The sequence below is a fragment of the Chenopodium album genome, chromosome 2 (assembly GCF_948465745.1).
Source record: "Chenopodium album chromosome 2, dcCheAlbu1.1, whole genome shotgun sequence".
In the NCBI taxonomy this organism is placed as follows: Eukaryota; Viridiplantae; Streptophyta; class Magnoliopsida; order Caryophyllales; family Amaranthaceae; genus Chenopodium; species Chenopodium album.
Window position 1 is genome coordinate 313,220 of NC_137835.1, and position 23,907 is coordinate 337,126.

Sequence of the window (23,907 nt, forward strand, 5' to 3'; positions counted from 1 at the left end):
GTGTTGCAATTCATCCGAATTGAAGGAGTGAAAATATAAGTTAATAGTAATTTAACAACATTTTACATGATAACATTTCATTATTTACATGCTTATGCAGCTCCACCCATAACTAAGTACTAGTACTTGCTATTCTTCCATTAAAAAAAAAAGGAACATGCTTTTCTTCCAGCATTTCCTTTCCACTATCATTCAGATATCTAGGCTTGTTGGGTTTCATGGGCTTTAGGGTATCACACTATCACGAACTCTTAGAGCAAGTTTATTCCCAAGTTTATTTCTATTTTTCCCTTTTTAACAACTTTTGTTTACCTCTATTGTGTTTCAGTGATGCATCCTTGAGTTCCCATATACTACACTACGAAGAATATGAAATTGTGAAGCTGACTCAGAGCTTCACATCTCATGACACCAACAACTTCACTACCTAGAAATATCCTGGTTCTAGCTGCTGCTGTTTGAGAAGTGGTGGTATCAAACAATGACACCGTCAACATGGTAAGCAACTTCTGTTTTCAGTAATTGTTTACAAGTCTTTGATACTCCGTATCTCTTAGAAGGCAACCTAGCAACTCCGCCTTCTAAACCTTTTCAAAAATGCTTAACGCAAATATAACTTGAAAAAGTGTAAAAGACATGTTAAATAAGAGAGTATAAAATGAACCCGAGCAACCCAAATAAGGAAGAGAGTTTGGTCTATTCTCAAGCATATATGGTGCGATTTTCTCCTATTTTTCCGTTGTAGAACAACTTGCATGTGGGCTACGATGAGGTTTCAACTAAACAATAGGGAATGAAGGTTGCATATGTATTGCCTCCGTTAAAAGTTTAATTCACTTTCTACTTTATTAGGATATTATAGAAAATTTGACTCACTTTTATATTATTATATTTTTGGCACTCATTTTGTTATACCCTACACTAACACCTTTTCAATCATTCTTTCTTAAATCTTCCATTAATTGGATGGTGTTGGTGGATGTATAATTAAAAAAAAAATGTTCTATTTTGCATTCAAACATTATATAATCAAATGAGTATCATCTTCAACCTTGAAGAAAATAAGAAATTTAGAAGATAGGTATGACTTGTCGAATGATAAATGTTGAATAATTGATAGAAAGAAGCAATTAAATGTTAAAAATACACGATGTGAAATTTTACATGAAAAATAATTTATAAATTGCAAAGATTGCCAAATTCATTCGGTGGCAACTTGAATGTGGGAAATCTTGTGATGCTCTGTGCCATTGATCTTGATGGCTTCCTCCAGCAGGGGACATTCTTCAATTTTCAAGTAGCTTAATTTGGTGAGTCGCTTCATGATATCCTCTGCCGCTAATTTCTTCAACTTGGTGCACCAATAAAAGATCAAAATCTGGAGAGATGAAAGGTTTCCGATCCAATCCGGAAGACTTTCCAGATTCTGAAAATTAACAATACACAATGATTCCAGCGTCTTAAAGTGTTGAAGTTGTTCCGGAAGACTAATATCCGCTTCTTGGTTTATCCAACCATACAAAGACAAATCTTTGAGAGATGTGATTTTCAAAAGGGGACTTATATCTGGAAATTGATCTAGGTCATCATAACTCCCAATATATAACGTGCGAAGACAAGGAAGGCTGTATATCCAATCAGGCAACTGACATATCATCTTGGTCATACCTAGTATACTGAGAAGTCGCAGACGAGTTAATGCTGTCAGGTCAGGGAGTGTAAACTCAAATTTTGGATCAATTGCTACCGTTAATTGTTCCAACGACGTACAACACGTTAGACCCTCCAGAGGATACTTTAGACTCCAACGGATTTCAAGACAACGCAACGAAGCTAAACCACTGAGGTTGGGTAGAGACTCCAAGCTGGAACAATTAGTTATTTCCAATTCTTGAAGAGATGTGCAATATTCTGTCAACTTATGAGATAAACTTGTGAGCTCCACCACCTTTTCGATATGAAGATTCTTCAGACAAGCGAGACTGCTTTCATTGTCAAGTATGCATAACACCGGGAGACCAAAAGTGTTGTTTCTAACAGTTAGCTTTGTAAGAGAGGGGAAATTAGTTGGAGTTGTCGTCAATTCAGGGCAGTCTTCCATAATTAATTCTTCCAGGGAAGGAAAGAAAGTCCTTGATGACCTCACCCTAGAGCATGGTTCACCCCATTCTCTTAAATTCTGAAGCCCACATAGTTGAAGTTTTTTCAAACTCGGAAAGTTGGAACTGCTACTTGCATCCTCAGTTAGCATCTCAGGATTACGATACAACTCTGCACCTATGTGCTCCAAGCTATCCATATTTGTGATCTCAAGCCCTTGAAGATAAGGCAGATTCCCCAATGTTGGCAATTTTTGGCACCTTCGACAATTAATAAGCTTGATTATCTTTATCTGGCTGTAGACTGCATCCATTCTCATTATCCAAGATGGAAATTTCTCACCCCCATATCTCTCAATTTTCAGAAATCTCAAATTATGGTTTGGCTTCAAGCCATCCAACACCTCCGCATGCTTTACCCAGTTGTCGTCACTCTTCCAGGTTAGCCACAACTTGTCAAGTCTTGACTTCTCTGACATACGTGCAGTTTCAGCATCTTGTTTGCTCTTGAATACTTCAAGGCCGTGGATTTCTAAAGAGCCACTCACGTCAGGTAAATATCCCAATTCAGAAATCTGGAATCCCCCATCTCTTACGTACCCACATAGCTGGAAGGGTTTGCAAATCCTTTAACTGCTCAATCATCCCTGCTGGAACTTGGATTATTCTGTCAATCCAAAGATGCCTCAGTTTAACCAAATTAGCTAATCCTCGAGGTAACTCCTTTAGCAGGTTACAATCATCTAGATACAAAGTTTGCAGGTTGTATAATTCGGTGATAAATTCAGGCAACACCTTAATTGGAATACTTTGCAAACTAAGGATCTTCAAACACTTCAATCCAGCAATAGATTTTGGAACATCTTCTAGTACCTTGCAAAAATTTAACACACGTAAATACTTGACATACTCCAATAATCCTCTAGGTAAACTCTCATTGATGTCTAGTGAGCGTAAATTTTCAACAACTGATTTTTCCCAAAAATCTGAAGGCCCTTCCACGCGTCCATATATAGCCACATGTCGAACATCAGATAGGGTGGTTTTCAGTTGTTTGCCTTGTTCCAATAATAATGTCTCGTGCCTAGAAACTGATGTTGCTAGGTCATGCACTAGGTCATGCATACTGTACGATTCTATATCTCCAAGTTCGTCCCTTTTCACTTCCTGTAAGAAGGAAATGTTTAGCAACAAATTAATGTAACCTTCGGCAATATCCTCCATCAATTCTCTACTATCAAATTGTTGGATTAGCCCAAGAGCCAACCAATTATATCTCAGCCAATATTTTGGAATTCTACAATCCTTTGGAAGCACAGCACAAAAGGAAAAGCACTTTTTCAAAAACGGAGATGGCAGATGATTGTAGCTGAGCTTCAACGATGGTAATATTCCAGTCTCATCATCTTGTGGTAAATCCCATAATTCACTTCGTTCAATATTCTCCCACTCGAATGAATGTTGCTTAGTTTGCAATATTCCTCCAATGGTCTTTATTGCGAGAGGATTTCCCTTACATTTCCGAACAATCTTTTCACCAGTGGTCTCCAACATAGATATGTTCTCCAGAGACTTATTTGCAAAGGCAACTTGTTTAAACAAAGACCAACTATCATCTTCTGAGAGCTCTGTTAATTCATAAGATGAAGACGCATGCATTGTCTGCGCAACAACTTTATCTCTAGTTGTCACGAGTATCATGCTTTCCTTAGAACCACCAATACTTTCCAGTGAACTTTTCATTGAATTCCAAAGACCTTGATGGGTATTCCAAACATCATCGAGCACAAGTAAGTATCTCTGTCCTTCTAGCTTTTGCTTGAGTTTTCTTACTGCTACTTCGCCGCTGCAGCTGGCATTCTCTTTACCATTCATGTCAACGTACTCCAGTATTTTTAACAACATCTTCACAATGTTAAAATCTTCTGATACAACAATCCAAATTCTTTGGGAAAATGTATCCGTCACTCGCTTGTCTTCAAAAACGTTTTTTGCTAGGCTTGATTTTCCAATACCTGTATCATACACAGGTAACAGATACTTTAAACGCCTACCATAAACATGTTAAGTTGCTAATTATCCAAAAGAGTTCAGTGTGTTACATTGCTTGCCCGATCAAATTACCTCTTGCTATCAGTATATAGATACCGAAGTACTACGTATTATTTAGCTCGTGACCTCAGACGAATTAAGGTAACTTTACACACGCTCTATAGTTTATTTCTCAGTTATTCCCTCCGTGTTTCTTTTAAGTATCTCAGTTTGACTTTTGCGGCATTATTCACGTACCCCACTTTGACAAAAGTTTATGCTACTATATGTGTTTCTTAGAATCGTCTTAGTACATAGTTTACGAAAATTAACTTGTTAAAATTTATATGTATTGGCGTATTGCTAATTAAATATACAGTTGGTTAAAGGTATATTCAAATCCGATCCGCCTCCTATTCGGATTCAGATCTATTTTATCACATTCAGATTTGGATCGGATTTTTTTCTTTAATCCGGGTTGGATTTGAATCGAACTCGGAAAGAATTGCCATCCTTACTTTGGAGTAGGGGAATTCCCTTATTCCCCTCTCTACTCTCAAAGCATTGACATGTGCAGCTGAAATGACTTAGCTTGAGAGGTGCCACATTAATAGGGTCTTTTCTTCGTCTTTTAAAAAAGTGAAAATTGGCCATAATGACACCACCTATTGACAAGGTGCGTAGAATAGCACCACCTATTCGTTAAATACTCCATAGCATAACCTAATGTCATTTAATGCACCTAAGACAATAGTTTTTTTTTTTTTTTTTTTTTTTTTTTTTTTTTAGAGAGCCACAAGGGTGGGTGGTGAGAATCAATCCCAAGATCATTTGAAATCGGAAAGGGAGCTCTAACCACTTGATCCCTCAGTCTCCAAAACAATAGGTTGTGCTATGGAGTATTTAACGAATAGGTAGTGCCATTAATTCTACGCACCTCGTCATTAGGTGCTGTCATAGTAGCCAATTTTCCCTTTTAAAAAATAAAGGAAAATTTGTCAACAACTACCTTTAAATTTTCTATTTGTTTGCGAACAACTACCGTTTACTTTATAGTTTACGGACAATTACCTTCTATTGAGTTTTGTTTGAGAATTACTACTATTTGACTCAAAATTTCTGTTAGTGAGACCCACGTTCAACGATGTTAAACAAAATTAACTCTAATTAATTACATAGATTAGACCCCATTAAAACATATTTTAAGCACCTTAATGTTATATCTAGTTAATATAAACCCCATATTAATGCTTTCAGTTTTAATTTGCCTGATTTACACCCTAATTAGATTAGAGTTTTCAATTTGGGGCTAATATAATATAATTCCAACATGCATTTGTGGTTTCAATTTGCTTATTTTACTCCCAATGACCCAATTCGCATGGAATTCTCTCCAAAACATTTCTCTTACTCTTCCATTATAAATTAGGAGTCTTAATTTGGAAGTAACAAAAAGTGGTACCAAAATAAAAATTCAATATAAGGTAATTATTCACAAATTCTAAAGTAAAAGGTAATTGTTTGCAAAAGTGGTGTAGACACCCATTTGTGTCTCCCCAAAACCAAACCCAATGATAAGTGCCTTTCACGTCGAATCATAATCGAATGAAACGAAAGTGTGGAAAGGTCTAGTGTTGCGGAAAGTTTTATTTCTTTTCTTTTCTCTTCTCTCTGTTTTTGAAAACTTTATTTTAAGAAAACAGTCAATCCAGTTTGGTTGGTCCATGATATGGGTCCAATAGTGGTGTAGTTGGATGGGGCTTGCAAAGACCTTTCCAACGATATATTATAAGCCCAATTCCGATGAATATTGAGGAATTTATGGTCAATTTACTAAACTGGGCCCGGTTTGAGTTTTAAGTACGGCCCAATGATCTAGGGGAGGGTCTAATATGATTTATCATTCCTAATGTAATTAGGAATGGTTTTGGTCTTCTAGAACATTCTAGAAGGTTTTATCATTCTTAATTCAATTAGGATTCTTCAGAGTTTTAATTAGATCAAATAGCATTTTCGACTGAAATTATATTATTTTATCTTCCAGTACGGTAAAATTATCAGATTTTCGAAAACGCGTTGAAAGCCGGTTTGGCGTCCAACCCCAGGCCTTGGCGCCTGGAATCAGGATTGGCGCCAGACGCCAGCATTGGCGCCTGGCGCTAGCCACTGGTCCTGGCGCCAAGGTGTTTTTGTGGTCTTCAGACTCTGTTTTGATAAATTATCTTTTTTTTGATGATTTTCTCTATAAATACCGTTTTGATTTACGGATTATCAATATTCATTCATCTACAATTATCGTTCATCAATTTTCAATAACATTCATGCATTCTTTCTTCTTTGCTTTTTAATACAAAATTCCGCATTCACAAGATCTAGAAACACCTAGCCATATTCGAAGTTGCCTTCGTCCTAGACGTGAAAGGTTTTAATTTCTGAGGGTTTGGTCCCAAATCTCTCTTTCAATTATTTAATTTAATTGTTTGATTATTATTTTCCTTGAAGTTACTAACGCGTGTATTTTGTAAGTAGAAAGAGGTACGAGGCATCCACGTAAGTACTTTAATTGATTTTATTGATATTATGATGTAGAAATCATGCTTAGGTTGTTATTATGATTCCTAATGTTATATTAGAGCGTTTTGATCTTCCTAGTATCATGTCTAGGGTAACTCTAATATCAAGTATGATGTCTTTTATTTTCTTCCTAATATTTATGATTGTTAGTATCATGTTAGGGTTAAAGGTTTGATTTTTATTGCTTAGTGACATGCTAGGGTTTGTTATTAATCTTGTTAGTATCATGCCTAGGATCTTGCTATTTTTATTATGCTTTAATATTAACATGAACATGATTATGATTATAATTGTTATTATTATTATTATTATTATTATTATTATTATTATTATTATTATTATTATTATTATTATTATTATTATTATTATTATTATTATTATTATTATTATTATTATTATTATTATTATTATTATTATTATTATTATTATTATTATTATTATTATTATTATTATTATTATTATTATTATTATTATTCATGATATTGATATATTTATTATGTTGCTTGATATTTATTCTTTATTGCTTGATCACCTTTTATACATGTTAAAGGGAATTGGTACTTACAATCACGCTTAATAAGATAATTAATAATCTTGTTAGGTTAATTGTGATTATAATTTCAAGTGATCGCCAATAATAGTTTATTTGTGCATTAATGTTCAACCAACATAGATTAAACAGGTTTAGGGTTAATCCTATTGATTGTATGTTGATCAGAAAGCGCACATGAATACGAGCAGAATAAAGTAGAGGCCTATTATTAGGGCAGGTTCAATCTCTTTTAGGTTGGATTTGTACCATCATCCCCGAACCCTTATTTGGTTCATGACCTTATGGAGTTGACGATCTCTTGGATCGTTAAGGGGTGTAACCTTCACCTCGTGAACGGTTTACAAGTTCCTTAAAAACTTGTTGGCGACTCTTTTGCTCTATCTTCTTTCCTTTTGGACGCCACCGTACTTTAGTGTATGATCACAGTGGGGTTCAAACTAGTGGGATTTTTAAGGCTTGAAATTATTCCCTATAAGTGGTAACTTAAAAGATAAAAGGTAGTTGTTGACAGGAAAATTCAAGTTAATCTCTGAGATTGACATGAAATTGAAAAGTTAATCTCCTCTCATAATATATTGTTTTACTTTTATTTTTTAAATAATAAAAGTAAAATAGCAAAGTAGCACGAAAACAAATGCATAAGTTGAGAGGAGATTAATTAACTTGGAATGTTAATCTCAGAGATTAACTGGGACTCCCTCTTTGTTGACAAAAAGTCCTAAAATATATCTTTCGTTGTTTTTTTTTTTTTTTTTTTTTTTTTTTTTTTTTTTTTTTTGGTGTTTAGAGAGCCACAAGGGAAGGGGTGAGAATCGATCCCAAGATCTCCTGGAATCGGGAGGAAAACTCTAACCAATTAAGCTATCCCTCACTCTCTTCGTTATTTTTAAATGCACGCAACAGTTTATCTCAAGCGGAGTTTTAGGTGGCCTGGTTAGGATGAATTTGGTAAAAATAAAAATAAAGTATATATATACGGGATTTTTTGGGAGTTAAAATTATAAAAATTAGATGTCAACTCTTAATCGTGTTTCCCTACTTTATATCCCTACTTTATAAAAAGTAGAAAAGAACTCTTATGAATAGTGTTCTTCCAATTATACCCTTCAAAATGTATATTTACATATTTATCCCTATTAACCTTAAAATCTAAGTTCATCCATTTACTTCCCTACTTTATAAAAAGTAGAAAAGAACTCTTATGAATAGTGTTCTTCCAATTATACCCTTCAAAATGTATATTTACATATTTATCCCTATTAACCTTAAAATCTAAGTTCATCCATTTACTTTCTCCTAAACACTCTTTTCTCCTCCTCTGCCTTCTCCGTTGAAGCGACCTATGAGTTCTCCATGACTCCATTGAATTAGTTTCTGAGGTGAATTAAATTAATAGTTTATTTATTTTTAAACTATTGAATTTCAAATTACACAATATGTGTTTATTGTTAAATTCATGGTCTACCTTTTTTTCATTGGAAATCTAAAATGCATGTATGTGAATCAATTTTATTTTTGCTTTCTTCACTTTCTCTCACTTTGGTTTGATTGAATCTTACAATCCAATTTAGTGGATGAATTGAAATTGAATTGAGACGATTTGATTGTAGAAAGGAGTTTGTTAAGGGGACACCATTGCTGGAGTTTGGTGAAATTGCAAAAACCTTAGAAATGGTGGTTTGGGAGAGTGAGGACGAAAGTGTTAAACTTACAACAGGTTGATCGTACTTAGCGTGCATCCATGGATACCTGCAATACCTTACCCCAAAACCACCTCTCTTATCCTGTAATTTTTCAATTGTATTACCTTTTGAATTTATTTATGTTTTTATTTTTATTTTTTTTTTATTATTTTCTTAAAAAAAAAAAATTTCCTTAATTTGATGTTTTAGTATAGAATTTGATTGCTTTAGTTGTTTTATTTGGTGGACTCCTAAATCAACGAATTGAACGAAGGATCAATGGAAGTACGGTTGCCGAAATTCTCGGACGATCAGGAAGTTCAATCTTGTAAGTTTACTTACTGAATAATTTCCATTTTAGAGTTAATATGAGGTTTTAATAAGTGATATTATATTCATTTTATGTAGTGGTTGTTATATGTTACTGTAATAATGTTATTCATTATCGATTTTCAATTTATCTTAAGTTTTCTCCCAAATTCTTAGCTCAAAACCCCATTTGTAATTCTTTCGTTAGCTTAATCTTTCAAATATTGAATCTTTTCATAACAGCGTAGTTTTATTTTATATTTTAATCGAAAAATTTTGATTTTTAAGTGCAGAAATATAATTTCACTAGTAGAATAAATGTGATGGGAAGCCATAATAGGCAAGCGGTTTACAAAATCCGCTTCCCATTTAATTAATAAAAAAAAAGAGGAAAGTGAATTGGCAAGCAGTTTTGGCGCGAACCGCTTGCCTTTTAACTAATGGCCAGCGGTTTGGCCTTGAACCGCTTACCATTAGTTAAATTGGCAAGCGGTTCAAGGCCGAACCGCTTACCATTTTTTTTTTTTAAAAAAAGCGGGATATACGTTACCCTCTCTTCTCCTCCCTGAAATTTCACCACTTCAATTCCCAAAAATTTCAAGTCACCCGCCTTCACTCCTCCTCTCTGTCTCCCTCGTCCTCACCTCTCTTCTCACTCCTTCAGATTCCGGCCACCACCACCACCACCACTCCATTCATATACATTTTTTTTTAATTTGGCTATTTAATTGAAGCTGCGTTGTGGGTCGTGGGTCGAGGCTGCTCGAGGCTGCTGGTGGTTGGTCGAGGTTGCTGGTGGTTGCTCGAGGCTGCCGGTGTTTGCTGGTGGTGTTCGTGGGTGCACTTGGTGGTGGTGCATGTTCGAGGGTGTTGTTGAACCGAGCCCAAGCACGACAACTCTCTGTTGTCTCTCTCTCTCCCTCCAATTGTCATCCTCATCCCTCAATCGTTGTCTTTCTCACTCTCAAATTAGGGTGAGTTCTTGCTAAATTTTAGTTTCATATGTATTAATTAGTATTAATTGTTTGTTATTCCAAAATTTCAAGTTAAGGTTTCAAGTAGTTAACCCAAGTTTCATATGTATATATATATATATTGTTTGAATTTGAGTAGTTTTAAATGAAATTTATGAATAGAATATATATTAGTTAACATTTTAGTTTGTTGAATGTGGTTAGTAAATTGCAATGTATTAGCCCTATTTAAATGAATGAATTTGTTTATTGTTGAATGTCAAATAAATGCAAATAATAATTGATTGCTTGCATCATCATTTGTCTAGATACCCGTTCGAGTCTTTCTCAATAGGAGAAAGTCTTGAATATTCCCCAGTTGGGACTGTTCTTGGACGTTTAATCTCACTTAGGTAGTGAATGTATGTCTCTTTTTCGATTTTAAGGAATATCCGGGCTTCTCATTTTCTCACCATGTTCTCTGGGTACATATGTAGGTGAGTTATTACCTACATCGTGTACTTGGAGAACTGAGGGGAAATGCTGCCAGATTTTCCTTAAAATTGAAAAGTTGACATACATTCACTAGTGAGATTAGACGTTCAAGGATGAGTTAGGTTGGAGTGATAAGGACCTTTTGGGAGCATTCATTTTTACGATATATGGATGATATATATGCTATGTACTTTGATTACATAATATATGTTACATTTATCATTGCTTGAAATGTGTTGGTATGTTTAAAGACAATTTAAAGCGTCAATGGATCGCGGTTGGATGTATGGTAGACGTGATACATTGGAATTTTTTAACGGGGTTCAAGAGTTTTGCAAGAGTGCTTCACAGTATCAGCTTAGAACGGGTGTCAATTACCTTTATTGTCCTTGTGTCAATTGTAATAATGTCATAAGGGTCAATAGTGTGGATACCATCATGGCTCATGTACAATGTCATGGGTTTAGGCCTCAATATCATGTTTGGGTTTGGCATGGTGAGAAGGGATCGTATAGGTAGAATGTTGTTGGCAATGAGACGCATGTTGAAAGTGCCGAGATTCATGTTGAAGAAGAAAATGGGAGTGATGATGGTGGTGAAGGGGATGACACCGAGGATGGTGGTGGTGATGATCACTTGGATGAGATGATGCGTGATGTTGAAGGTGAATTTGGTGACCGACCTGATGTATTTGAGTCATTATCAGAGGCTGCCAAAAAGCCTTTGTGTCCCGGGTCCAAAAAATACACAAAACTCTCAGCCGTGCTTACACTATTTAACATTAAGTCTAAGCATAACTGGAGTGACACTAGTTTCACTTCTTTGTTGACTCGTTATGTGATATGTTGCCAGATGGGAATGGACTTCTTAATTCCTATTATTATGCAAAGAAACTAATGTGCCCATTTGGTTTGGAGTATAAGAAGATACATGCATGTCCTAATGACTGTGTTCTGTATCGAAATGAATATGAAAAGTTGGAGGAGTGTCCACGTTGCGGTAAGTCGCGTTACAAGCAATCAAGCTGCAATGCTGGTAGTAAAGGACCTCCTGCCAAGGTGTTATGGTATCTTCCTATTATTCCAAGGTTAAAGCGTCTATTTTCAATAACGTAAGATGCCAAGAACCTGAGATGGCATGCTGAGGGAAGAAAGAAAAATGGTTTGTTGAAGCATCCGGCCTGCTGACTCTCCACAATGGAAGAACATCGATATGAAGTTTACGGCATTTGGTGGTGAAGTCAGAAATTTAAGGCTTGGGTTGTGCACGGACGGTATGAATCCATTTGGCACTCTTAGTACTAAACATAGCACATGGCCGGTACTTTTAGTGATTTACAATTTGCCTCCGTGGTTGTGTATGAAGCGGAAATATATAATGCTTTCACTTTTGATAACAGGGCCAAGGCAACCTGGAAACGACATTGATGTTTACCTTGAGCCCCTTATTGATGATTTGAGAAAGATGTGGGACGAAGGTGTTACCGTTTATGATGCCCATAAGAACGAGATCTTTCTTTTGCGTGCTGCCCTTATGTGGACCATAAATGATTTTCCTGCATATGGAAATCTGTCCGGGTACAAGAACAAAGGGCATAAAGCATGTCCCATTTGTATTGATGACACACCGAACGTGTACCTTGACCACTATGGCAAAGATGTGTACGTGAGGACCCGAAGATTTCTTAGGCGCGATCACCCGTATCGTAAGCAAAAAAAGGCCTTCGATGGGAAAGTTGAGGAGGGGGTTGCGCCTAGGCCATTGAGGGGAAATGAGGTTTATGAGAGAGTGAAGGGTATTCCATGTGTTTTTGGTAAAACAACGAAACCAATTGACCCACACGCTCTCTTTAAAAAGGAATCAATCTTTTGGAAGCTTGAGTATTGGAAAGAACATGATGTTACACATTGTCTCGATGTGATGCATATAGAGAAGAATGTTTATGATGCAATTCTAGGGACAATTATGCACAGGCAGCCGTATTAGCCACCTGGCAGCTGCAGCAGCAGCTAGGCCGCTGCACAGGCCACTGCAGCAGCAGCCACCAGGAAGCTGCACAGGCCACTGCAGCAGCAGCCTAGGCAGCTGCACAGGCTGCTGCAGCAGCCACCAGGCAACTGCACATGCCGCTGCAGTAGCAGCCTAGGCAGCTGCAGCAGCCACCAGGCAACTGCACCAGCCACCAGGCTGCTGCCAAGGCAGCTGCTGCAGCCCAGGCAACACCCAAGGCAGCTGCAGCAGCCGTGCAAGCAACCGAGCCGCTCCAAAAGCCATGGGAAGCATCCCGGGGAGTAATTTATTGGCCTATTCATGGCACCTCATGCTATTTTGTGTAATTTTTGCGTACTTGTTAGTGTATAAGCTAAATAAGTCACTTACGCCGATTTTTGTTAAAAATCGTACTAAAACTTAGTTGGGTGCTCATTTGATGTGATATCATAAATTACATGCCTAAGAGTAGGTATTATGGGCATGGTTTGAGAAAAAAAAAAGTAAAAAATGGGCAAGTAGAAGTGGAATAGGCGATTTTGGGTAAAAGTCGTCCTAAAACTGAGTAAAATGATCTTTTGCTATGATTTAAAACAATAGAAACCTAAGACTATTTAATAATGACATGTTATGATAAATAAATAGCTGATTATATAAGAAATGTAGAAATCGGGCAAAGTAGTAGTGAAATAGGCGATTTTGGGTAAAAGCCGTCCTAAAACTTAGTAGAATGCTAACTTGCTATGATTTCAAACATTAGACACCTAAGACTAGTTATAATTGACATGTTATGATAAAGAAATAGCTCATTAGATAAGAAATGTAGAAATCGGGCAAAGTAGTAGTGAAATAGGCGATTTTGGGTAAAAACCGTCCTAAAACTTAGTAGAATGCTAACTTGCTATGATTTCAAACATTAGACACCTAAGACTAGTTATAATTGACATGTTATGATAAAGAAATAGCTCATAGATAAGAAATGTAGAAATCGAGCAAAGTAGTAGTGAAATAGGCGATTTTGGGTAAAAGCCGTCCTAAAACTTAGTAGAATGCTAAATCGGGCAAGTTAGAATAATGATGTTTGAAATATTTAACATATACATTATTATTTTTTAATTATTAGTTTGAATTTTATGTAATATATGAATGATGTTTAATGTTTGGTATTTTTTTTCTTTCCAAAGGTTTGTAAGATTCAAAGGGAAGGCCCTTTGACAAAGGAAGAAGTTGATGAAATTCGCGACATGTGGACTTTTTTTGTGACATTTGATGGCATCTAGGTAGAATATATAATATATATGTGTTAGTTAGATAATGAATGAGATTGAGTTTTTTTTTTTATTATGAACAATTAATATTTAATTACTATATCTTTTTTTATTTTTATTAAATATATATGTACATTATATTACTTATTTGTAATTAGTAATATATATTATTTATGATTTTTATATATGTTATTATTATTATGCATTTTATTGTTATTGAATTATTATTATTCCAAAATTTGTAATTTTTTTAATTAATTATTAATATTAATAATAATAATATTAATAATAATAATAATTTTTAAAATCACAGATTAATGTGCATATCAAAACAGGTCACTAATAATATTATTATTAATTATTATATATATAAAAATAAAAAAATAAAATAAAAAAAAAATTACAAATGGGAAGCGGTTTGGCGCCAAAACCGCTTGCCATTTGCACCGGACATAATGTTATGTCAAGTGCAAATGGCAAGCGGTTTTGGTGCCAAACCGCTTGCCATTCCCCCCAAAATGGGAAGCGGTTCTAAACCGCTTGCCATTTACATGGCAATTGACAAGCCCCCTAAACCCATGCGGTTCAGGACCGCTTCCCATTTGGGGGTTTGAACCGCTTCCCATAACGTTTTTTCTACTAGTGTTTGGCCGAGCATTTGAATGTGGAAGAATGGGAAATCCTCCTTTTCTCTCTATTCTTTTTCATTTGGAGTAGAGCAACAGTATTTTCATTCTTTTACAACTTCTAAGAATTTCAAAAGTTTTATCAATAAGAATGATGCCCGGGGTTGGATTTTTCTCAATACTATGAATTTTATGTAATCAAGTAGTAAGGCAAAACTTCTTTTCCTATCAAGTTCACTGCAACCACTAGCAATAGGATTTAAAGAAGCAAATCGTCGACAACATGTAGGATGCCTCCATGGAGATCGAAGGTGGATAAAAAGATCAAGGGGTAATAAGGAGTGAACATTTTGTTAGGCGTCTTGGTGAAATATATAACTATGTTGAACAATACTTCTACGTAGCAGAGAAGAGTTTACTATGGAAGTTTCTAGGCTCATCTCAATAATAGCTTATTTGGTGCTCATAAGATTAGGAAATTATCACATTAATACTATGCCGAATTGTTAAGATAATTATGTAAATAATTATCTTGGTCAATTGTAAATATTCTTGCCTATTTTATAGCCTTGTTTATAGCCTTAATTAGTGGCTTATGTGAAGCTTGTAAGTTGTATACATACACAACAATATGGAATGAAAGACTCACGGATTAAATTCCTTTATGGTATCAGTTGCTTAGGGTTATTTCCGCTGCACCCTAATCTCTTTGTTCCGCCTTCTCTTCTCATCTCTTCTACCCTGTTTCTTCTCTTCCTCTTCTCACAATCATGTTGGACTCAAAGGCCTCCTTTCATCTAGCTTTCACAGTCTCAAACATCAAGAGTAACATTCCCCTAACCCTTGAAATGGAGAATGATGCATACTCTACTTAGGCGGAACTATTCAAGGTACATGCTCGGTCTCATAAAGTTCTCAACCATATAATATAATTGCTCCAAAGAAGAAGGTTGCTACCCCTTCCACCGATGAAGAAAAAGAGCTCTGGACGACTTTGGACGCAACGGTTCTTGGGTGGATTTATTCCACAATTTCGAGGGACCTTTTGAATACCATTATCGAACCCAATTCCACGGCTATGGAAACTTGGGATCGTTTGCGTGATATTTTTCAAGACAATCAGAATTCCCGTGTTGTGGCTCTTGAACATGAGTTCTCTAATACTAATATGGAGAATTTTCCTAACGCTTCGGCGTATTGTCAATGGCTTAAAAGCCTCTTCGATCAATTGAATAATGTCGGTGCTCTGGTGGATAACAATCGGCTTGTTCTTCAATTGGTTTCCGGTCTTACCAAACCATACAATGGCGTGGCTACTTTGATTCGGCAAAGTAACCCCTTACCTCAATTTCATCAAGCCCGTTCCATGATCACTTTGGAAGAGGCTGGGTTGGCGAAGAAGGTTGCGTCGGCAACGATTTTGGTGGCTGGTTTCTTGCGTGATTCTGATTCGGGGAGTGACTCGGGTCATTCTCGAAACAAGAACAACAAACAGAAAAAATCTGGTGGCAAAAAGCAGTCCGGTGGTGGTCAGTCTTCGGGTGGCAGTCGCGACGCCGACTCAGGTGGTGGTCAGACCGCCAGCGGTGGTCGCGGTGTCCCAGGTCAGCAGTAGTACGGACAGCAGCAGGGGTGGGGGTCGTTTCCATCTCCTTGGCAGAATCAATTCCCACCTTAGGGGTGGGTTCCTCAATGGACTAGTCCACCATGTCCATACCCAACCCAAGGGTGGGCCAGACCTCAAGGCCCAATGAAGCAGCAGTCCAGCATTCTAGGCCCTCGTCCTCAGCATGCATATGCAGCGTCCCAACAGTCCTATGTCCCGACCGATATAGAATCGGCAATGCACACCATGACATTGAGCCAACCCGATCCTTCTTGGTATATGGACACCGGTGCAACCTCGCACATGACATCCTCCAATGGTAATCTCTCATCTTATTTTAATTTGAGCAATCATCCTAATGGTATTATTGTTGGTAGTGGTCATACTATTCCAATTCGTGGTTGTGTGTCTGTTGAGTTTGACCCTTATGGTTTTTATGTGAAGGATTATCGGACGGGGATGCCAATAATGAGATGTGAGAGTCAAGGGGACCTTTATCCACTCACTAGCACTTTTTCAAGTTCTACTCCATCCACCTTTACTGCTTTAGCATCTACCTTATGGCATGATCGTTTGGGTCATCCGGGTTCTTCTATTTTAAAGGCACTTTGTAGTAATAAATACATTGAATGTAATCAAACTCCTAGTTCTAGTGTTTGTCATTCTTGTGTACTTGGAAAACATGTCAAATTGCCTTTTATATCATCTCAATCTACTAATTCTATGTCGTTTGATATTGTTCATAGTGATCTTTGGACTTCTCCCATTTTAAGTTCTTCGGGTCATCGTTAATATATGCTTGTTTTAGATGATTATTCTAAATTTTTATGGACTTTTCCCTTAGCTAAAAAGTTGGATGTTTTTAGTAATATATCACATTTCCAAGCATTAATCCGAACACAATTTGAACGGCCTATTAAAAATTTTCAATGTGATAATGGGAGGGAGTATGATAACGGACCTTTTTGGGCATTGTGTGAGTCTAATGGCATGTCTTTTCGTCTTTCATGTCCTCATACGTCTTCACAAAATGGAAAGGCCGAGAGAAAAATACGATCCTTGAATAATATTATTCGCACCCTTCTTGCTCATGCTTCTTTACCTCCGTCATTTTGGCATCATGCTTTACAAATGGCGACATATTTACATAATATTCTACCAAGTAAATTGCTAGAATATAAGTCCCCTATCCAAGTTCTTTACCAAAAGGAACCTTCTTACTCTCATTTGCGTGTTTTTGGGTGTTTGTGTTACCCCTTGTTTCCCTCTACTACCATTAACAAATTACAACCTCGTTCTACACCTTGTGTATTTTTGGGGCATCCACCGAATCATAGGGGTTACAAATGCTATGACTTGTCATCTAATAAAATTATAATTAGTAGGCATGTTATTTTTTATGAGAGTGTTTTTCCTTTTGCTAAGTTGTATAGCCCCCCTTCCCATGCATATGACTTCTTGGATGATGGACTTAGTTCATATGTCATTCATCATTTACACTCTTCTGGGCAGCCCAATTCGGCAAACCAACCACACCATCCCAATTTGGCCTCCCCTATTCCTGTTAGGCCATCGAATTCACCTCAACAATTCAGCCCAATTTCCTTCTCTTCTCCTCCTCCTCCTTGCGTGCAAGCTTCTGATGGGCGGACTAGAACTTCCTTGGACGGTGGGCCTGTTCAATCAGCCACGGCCCAGGTAAGTCCTACCCATGCAGACGACCCAAGCGCAATTCAGCCCACTGCTCCTCCTAACCCACAAATTCAACATCCAATTCCCTTCTCTTCTCCTATCATGACACGAAGTAGAAATGGTATAGTCAAGCCTAGTCCAAAATATAAAAATTTTAGTGCTACAGTAACTACGGTTACGAAATCACCTTTGCCACGTAACCCCATTTCTGCTCTTCGTGACCCAAATTGGAAAATGGCCATGGATGATGAATTTAATGCTCTTTTTAAAAATAAGACGTGGGAGTTGGTGCCCCGTCCACCTGATGTTAATGTTATTCGTTCTATGTGGATTTTTACTCACAAGGTGAAATCTGACGGTTCTTTTGAGAGGAATAAAGCCCGTCTTGTAGGTGATGGCAAAACACAACAGGTTGACATTGATTGTGGGGAGACTTTTAGTCCGGTTGTGAAGTCGGCTACTATCCGTACTGTTCTTAGCCTTGCTTTGTCTAAAGCTTGGTCGATACATCAATTGGATGTCAAGAATTCTTTTCTCCATGGTGAGCTTCAGGAGACAGTCTATATGCATCAACCACTTGGGTACCGTGATAAAACTCACCCTGATTATGTGTGTTTATTGCGGGGATCTTTATATGGACTTAAGCAGGCACCCCGGGCGTGGTATAAGAGGTTTGCTGATTTTGTTGCTTCTATTGGTTTCACTAATAGTAAGAGTGACAATTCCCTATTTATTTATCGTCAAGGGAAAAATGTGGCTTATTTTCTTTTATATGTTGATGACATTATTCTTACTGCTTCTTCTGATACTCTGCGGCGTTCTATTATGTCCCTTCTTAGCTCGAAATTTGCTATGAAGGACTTGGGTCCACTTAATTATTTTCTTGGCATAGCAGTGACAAGACATAAAAGTGGTTTATTTTTGTCACAAGGCAAGTATGCAGAGGAGATTATTGAGCGAGCAGGGATGTCTTCATGTAAGCCCTCGGCCACACCTGTTGAGGTGAAGTCGAAGGATAACTCTTTAGGCACTCCTTTTTCCGACCCCACATTGTACCGTAGCCTTGCTGGGGCTCTACAGTACCTCACTTTTATGAGGCCGGATATCTCATATGCGGTCCAACAGGTATGCTTACACATGCATGATCCGAAGGAAAGTCACATGTCTGCTCTGAAGCGGATAATCCGATACATCCAAGGCACTCTTGACCATGGTTTGCATCTTTATCCTTCTTCTATTTCTACACTTATATCCTATACAGATGCTGATTGGGGTGGGTGTCCCGATACGAGACGCTCTACCTCTGGATATTGTGTATATTTGGGTGATAATTTGATTTCCTGGTCATCAAAACGTCAGGCTACTCTTTCTAAGTCTAGTGCAGAGGCAGAGTACATGGGTGTTGCAAATTTTGTTTCGGAGTCTTGTTGGCTACGAAATTTATTTCTTGAGTTACTTTGTCCTATTAAAAAGGCTACATTGGTTTATTGTGACAATGTGAGCGCTATTTACCTTTCGGGTAATCCGGTACATCATCAGCGTACCAAACACATTGAGATGGACATTTTATTTGTTCGTGAAAAGGTAGCTAGGGGTGAAGTTTGGGTTCTACATGTTCCTTCCCAGCACCAAATTGCAGACATATTCACGAAAGGACTACCACGGGTACTTTTTGAAGATTTCAGAGATAGTCTAAGCGTCCGTCCTCCTCCCGCTTTGACTAAGGGGGTGTGTTAAGATAATTATGTAAATAATTATCTTGGTCAATTGTAAATATTCTTGCCTATTTTATAGCCTTGTTTATAGCCTTAATTAGTGGCTTATGTGAAGCTTGTAAGTTGTATATATACACAGCAATATGGAATGAAAGACTCACGGATTAAACTCCTTTACGAATATTGTGGAGTACTAGAAGATGGTGCGACAAAGGCCTAGCTACAAAAGGGTGACCAAGAAGTATATTGATGGTTGGAGGTGGCAAATCCAATTGACGAGAACCTGGTGATATATAAAATGTGAACGAATATTATTCTTTCATTGTTTAATATTGGGTAGGTAGTCATATTTTTATGTTGTATAGAAGACATTTCAACCTTTTCAATTTAATTTTGATTATGAATTTTAAAGGTGTAACATGATTATGTATGTAGAATTGCGAGCTCATATATACATGTCAAGCACCTGAATTTAGTACGTAGTATATGATATTGATGTGTCTATTTTATATAGTATTTTACCCCCGTCCCTTGGTCATAATTAGTAGTGTTTTTGGCTCTTTAGAGCCATTTTTATTACTAATTGGTGTTTTCTAGTGTTTTCGTAGATTTGTTTGACTTTTGCAGGGATTTGCACTTTTGGAGCATTTTCCCGAGATATTATGGAGCAATCACGAGCACTTGAGAGACACGACCAGTTTTTATAGCCCAGGGCCGGTTAGAGCTATCGAACCGGTGATTAAGGGCTCGATATATGTGATACCGGGGCATTTGGACCAAGTATTCAAGACCCGAGGAGGAAACCCATATTGGCCTGAAGAATTGGAGCTCAATCGTAGTCCGAATAGTGGCCCAAGAGAGCCGCCCGGCCAAAAAGGCTGGCGCTCGGAGGCGCGCCCGGCCGGGCGAGAGAAGCAAAGGTCGGCGCCCGGTGACGCGCCCGGCCGGGCGCGAGAAGCGTACTGAAGAGCAAAAAGGCGCGCCCGATCGGGCGCGTGTATTTATTTAGGAGACGATTAGCGTCGTCTAAGTTTGTTTTAGTTTAGGATTCGTACGGAGTATAAATACTTCTCCGTAAAACGATTTTAGGAACTTCTTACTCTTTTCTTTACTCTCTTAATTGTTCTCTTATATTTTCTCTCTCTACTTAGTTTTTAGATTAATTCTTTCTCTTATACTTTTACCCTCAACCTTATTCTTAATTCCAGATTTATTTTGGTAACGATTTCTCTTCTCTTAATCTTAGATGTTTATTTTATTCCTTTAATCATGTCTTGTTTTATTGCTTTGATTAGTTTAGTTTTTATTATATGTGAGTAGTTTTATTTCTAGGGTTTATGGGGATCCATAAATAATATGAAGGGGTGATTTATTGTTGTTGATTGTCAATGCTAGATTAATTTCCTATTGATTGATTTAATGCTCTGTGACTAGATTAGGCCTGATATTTTATGCATGAGTTTGACAATATTGATTCGAGATTCGACAGATAAGAATTGATGTTTAGGTCTAGTTTCAATAGGCAGGTTAATTTATAAATGGTTAAGTCGAGATTCGAAAGATGAGATTTAATACCGGTAAATTAATTGTGTGATTATAATACGTAGCGAAAGCCCTTTATAATCAAATTAATATATGCATCGATGAATGATTATTATATTCTACCCTGGAATATTATTTATTGGTGAACCTATGCCCTAGATCCTTTTATATATTATTTTCTCCTTATTCTAATCCCCGTAGTTTAGTTTCACATTCAAATTCACATATTGGTTACTGTATAATTTAGATACTTTAGTTAATTAGGAATAGAAAGACTCGTTTCTCTGTGGATTCGACCCTACTTCCATATCTACATTAGTTAGAGCATTTAGAAATTACTTTTAATTTGGGGATACGACTTTACCCTGTCAGATATATTACTTCTTTCTTTCTAATTAACGTTCTTTTGTGAGACTTCTACTACTATACACTACAATTTTTCAACATTTAATGTGCACATTCATATATATACTAACGGAAACTTAGAATTATAGTGCCATAGAGCTCCAAAATAGTCTATATTCTTAAAGCAAATCATCATGAGCCTCAATATTCCTATATCTAACAATAAAACACACACTATCGGGGCTAGCTATTTCGTGCGCGTCGGACCCCCTAGTATTTAAAAAAGTACTGAGCATAAGATGTGTGAGAAGAAAAATATGAAGTACTCATAATTGAGTGTGAGTTGGAGTAAGGTGATTTGTGATTTACCTCACCTCTACCCTTAAAAATAATTTGATTTGTGTAGCTGAGATGGATTAGCTTGTGACAGGTATCAGATTAATTGAGTCCTTCATCTTTTTAAAAAATAGTACTAGTACTTGTATTACGTTCAATCCTTTATTAAAAATGCAAAAGTTTAGCTCAAGTGGAGTTTTAGGTGGAAATTATAAAAATGAGACATCTTAAACTCTTAATTGTCTTAATTTAAAAAGTACTCCGTATGAGATTTGTAAGAAGATAAATACTACCTCTGTTACATATTATTTGCAACGATTAGACATTTTTCCTCTCTACTTTATGTCAAATCGTTGCAAATAATATGTAACGGAGGTAGTATTCATAATTAAGTGTGAGTGTGAGTGGGGTAGTTAATGTTTCCATTTACCGTAGTTAAGTACTGCAAAAAAAAAATAAAAAAAAATACACCGCTTTGCATTAACTAAATTCAAGTCCAAGAATAAGAAGCATACCTCCAAAACCGGTGATGGCCACAACAGAAATGCTATTACTGGTGACCATGTCAGTATCCTGGGAAAGGTTGCACAATTTGTCTACCAAAGAATCAACATCAGTAACTCTGCCAACGAACCTGGACATATCTACGTTCTGTCGAAGCTGCTGCAGGCGATCATCTGCAGCCGCGCCTTCATTTATGATAAAGTTTCTTGCAGCTGGGTCTAGAGCCTGGAGCTGGACAATGGTTTGAGCCTCTTTCAAGGCTTCATCAATTTTGGTATTGATCCTACCAATCCACTTGCCAATCTTACGCCGAAATAAGACCCGTCTCAGAGGCCAGAAGACCCGTTTCCTTTGTGACTTTTTTTTCATGACAACATTATGCTGCTTCTCATAAGCCAACACATCAAACATATTCTCTGCATCATATAGAATGTTGACGACTTTTCTCATCCACGGTTGTACCGGGTCTCTACTACTAGTACTATTATTAGTAGCAGTCTTGTTGAGCACATAACTTGAGATTATATCGACCTTGCGCTGGAGCTCGTTGAGATTTTTTCTGTAGGCACGCATCAGTTTGATCTCCCCCCTCACCCGACTCACCATCACTTCAATCATGGGTTTCACAGCCTCAACCAAAAGCGGAGCTATAGATTCAGCCATTTTTATTTATTATTTCGATCTTATGAATGATTTATTAGTTCTTATCTCAGAGCACCAAAATGTATGAATACATACGTTTATACTCTTACTGAAACTATTCAAGTAATGTAAAGATAAGGCTTTACAGTCGTACATCGTCCAAATAATGTCCACAAATGTCAAATTCGAGGTGGGATGCCTCCTCCGTGATAAGATGGTATTCTTACCCAAATAACCTCCAAAGAACAGTCTTGTTAGTGTGGGGACTAGGGTCTAGGGATTGCGATAGATGCCACTCCGAGCAAAAATATTGTGTGCATACTCTATAATCTATACACTGCTGACTTTTCAACGACCAAAAATTAAATAATTAATAAGAATGAACATTAGATATCCTCCAAACAAAAAAGGACATATCAATTCTTTCGTGGTCGAAATTAGTTGTTGAAGATATCATCTCAGCCGTGCCTAATGACAATGTTTCTTGGCTTCTTGCTGCAGCCGGCTGGAACGTGGCCTAGTGCAATACTAACCAAACCTTTTACTCATCATCTTACGGCGAACATAGACCTGTTTAACAGGCCATTTATATATATTGAGCATAATGCTTGCATGAATCATGAATGCATGCCATTAAATTAATCTTAGCTTGTCTCTTTTTTTGGTCTAAATTTCATGAAATAAAGTGAGCACACTCTTTAGTTCATATAATAGTGAATGTGTAACATGTACACAGTCCAATAAGTTTATGAATTAATTAAAATCTTAATTAGTCAATAACCACTTATATTGAGAGATTGTTTTTAAACACCTTTTGTTCTCATTTTGATGATTATTATTCATTTAATCATCAAATAAAGAGCAAAATCTAACCTTGTATTAATTGGGTGCACGGTGCACTCATGCGTATTTACTCTGTAACAATTTTCAGTCTTCTATCATATTT

At 36.9% G+C, this 23,907-nt stretch overlaps 2 protein-coding genes across 2 annotated transcripts; both read right to left on the bottom strand.

Annotated features, from left to right (window-relative positions):
- Positions 1–1,088: 1,088 nt before the first annotated feature.
- On the bottom strand, positions 1,089–23,116 carry LOC145591999 (putative disease resistance protein RGA1). Its single transcript, XM_081648471.1, has 2 exons — positions 22,331–23,116; positions 1,089–4,114 (listed from the first exon to the last, which is right to left on the bottom strand). The coding sequence occupies exons 1-2, from the start codon at positions 22,980–22,982 to the stop codon at positions 2,667–2,669; spliced, it is 2,100 nt and encodes a 699-aa protein (XP_081504597.1). The 5' UTR covers positions 22,983–23,116; the 3' UTR covers positions 1,089–2,666.
- On the bottom strand, positions 1,202–2,578 carry LOC145605650 (putative disease resistance RPP13-like protein 1). The gene has a single exon (XM_081661724.1). The coding sequence runs from the start codon at positions 2,576–2,578 to the stop codon at positions 1,202–1,204; it is 1,377 nt and encodes a 458-aa protein (XP_081517850.1).
- Positions 23,117–23,907: the final 791 nt, after the last annotated feature.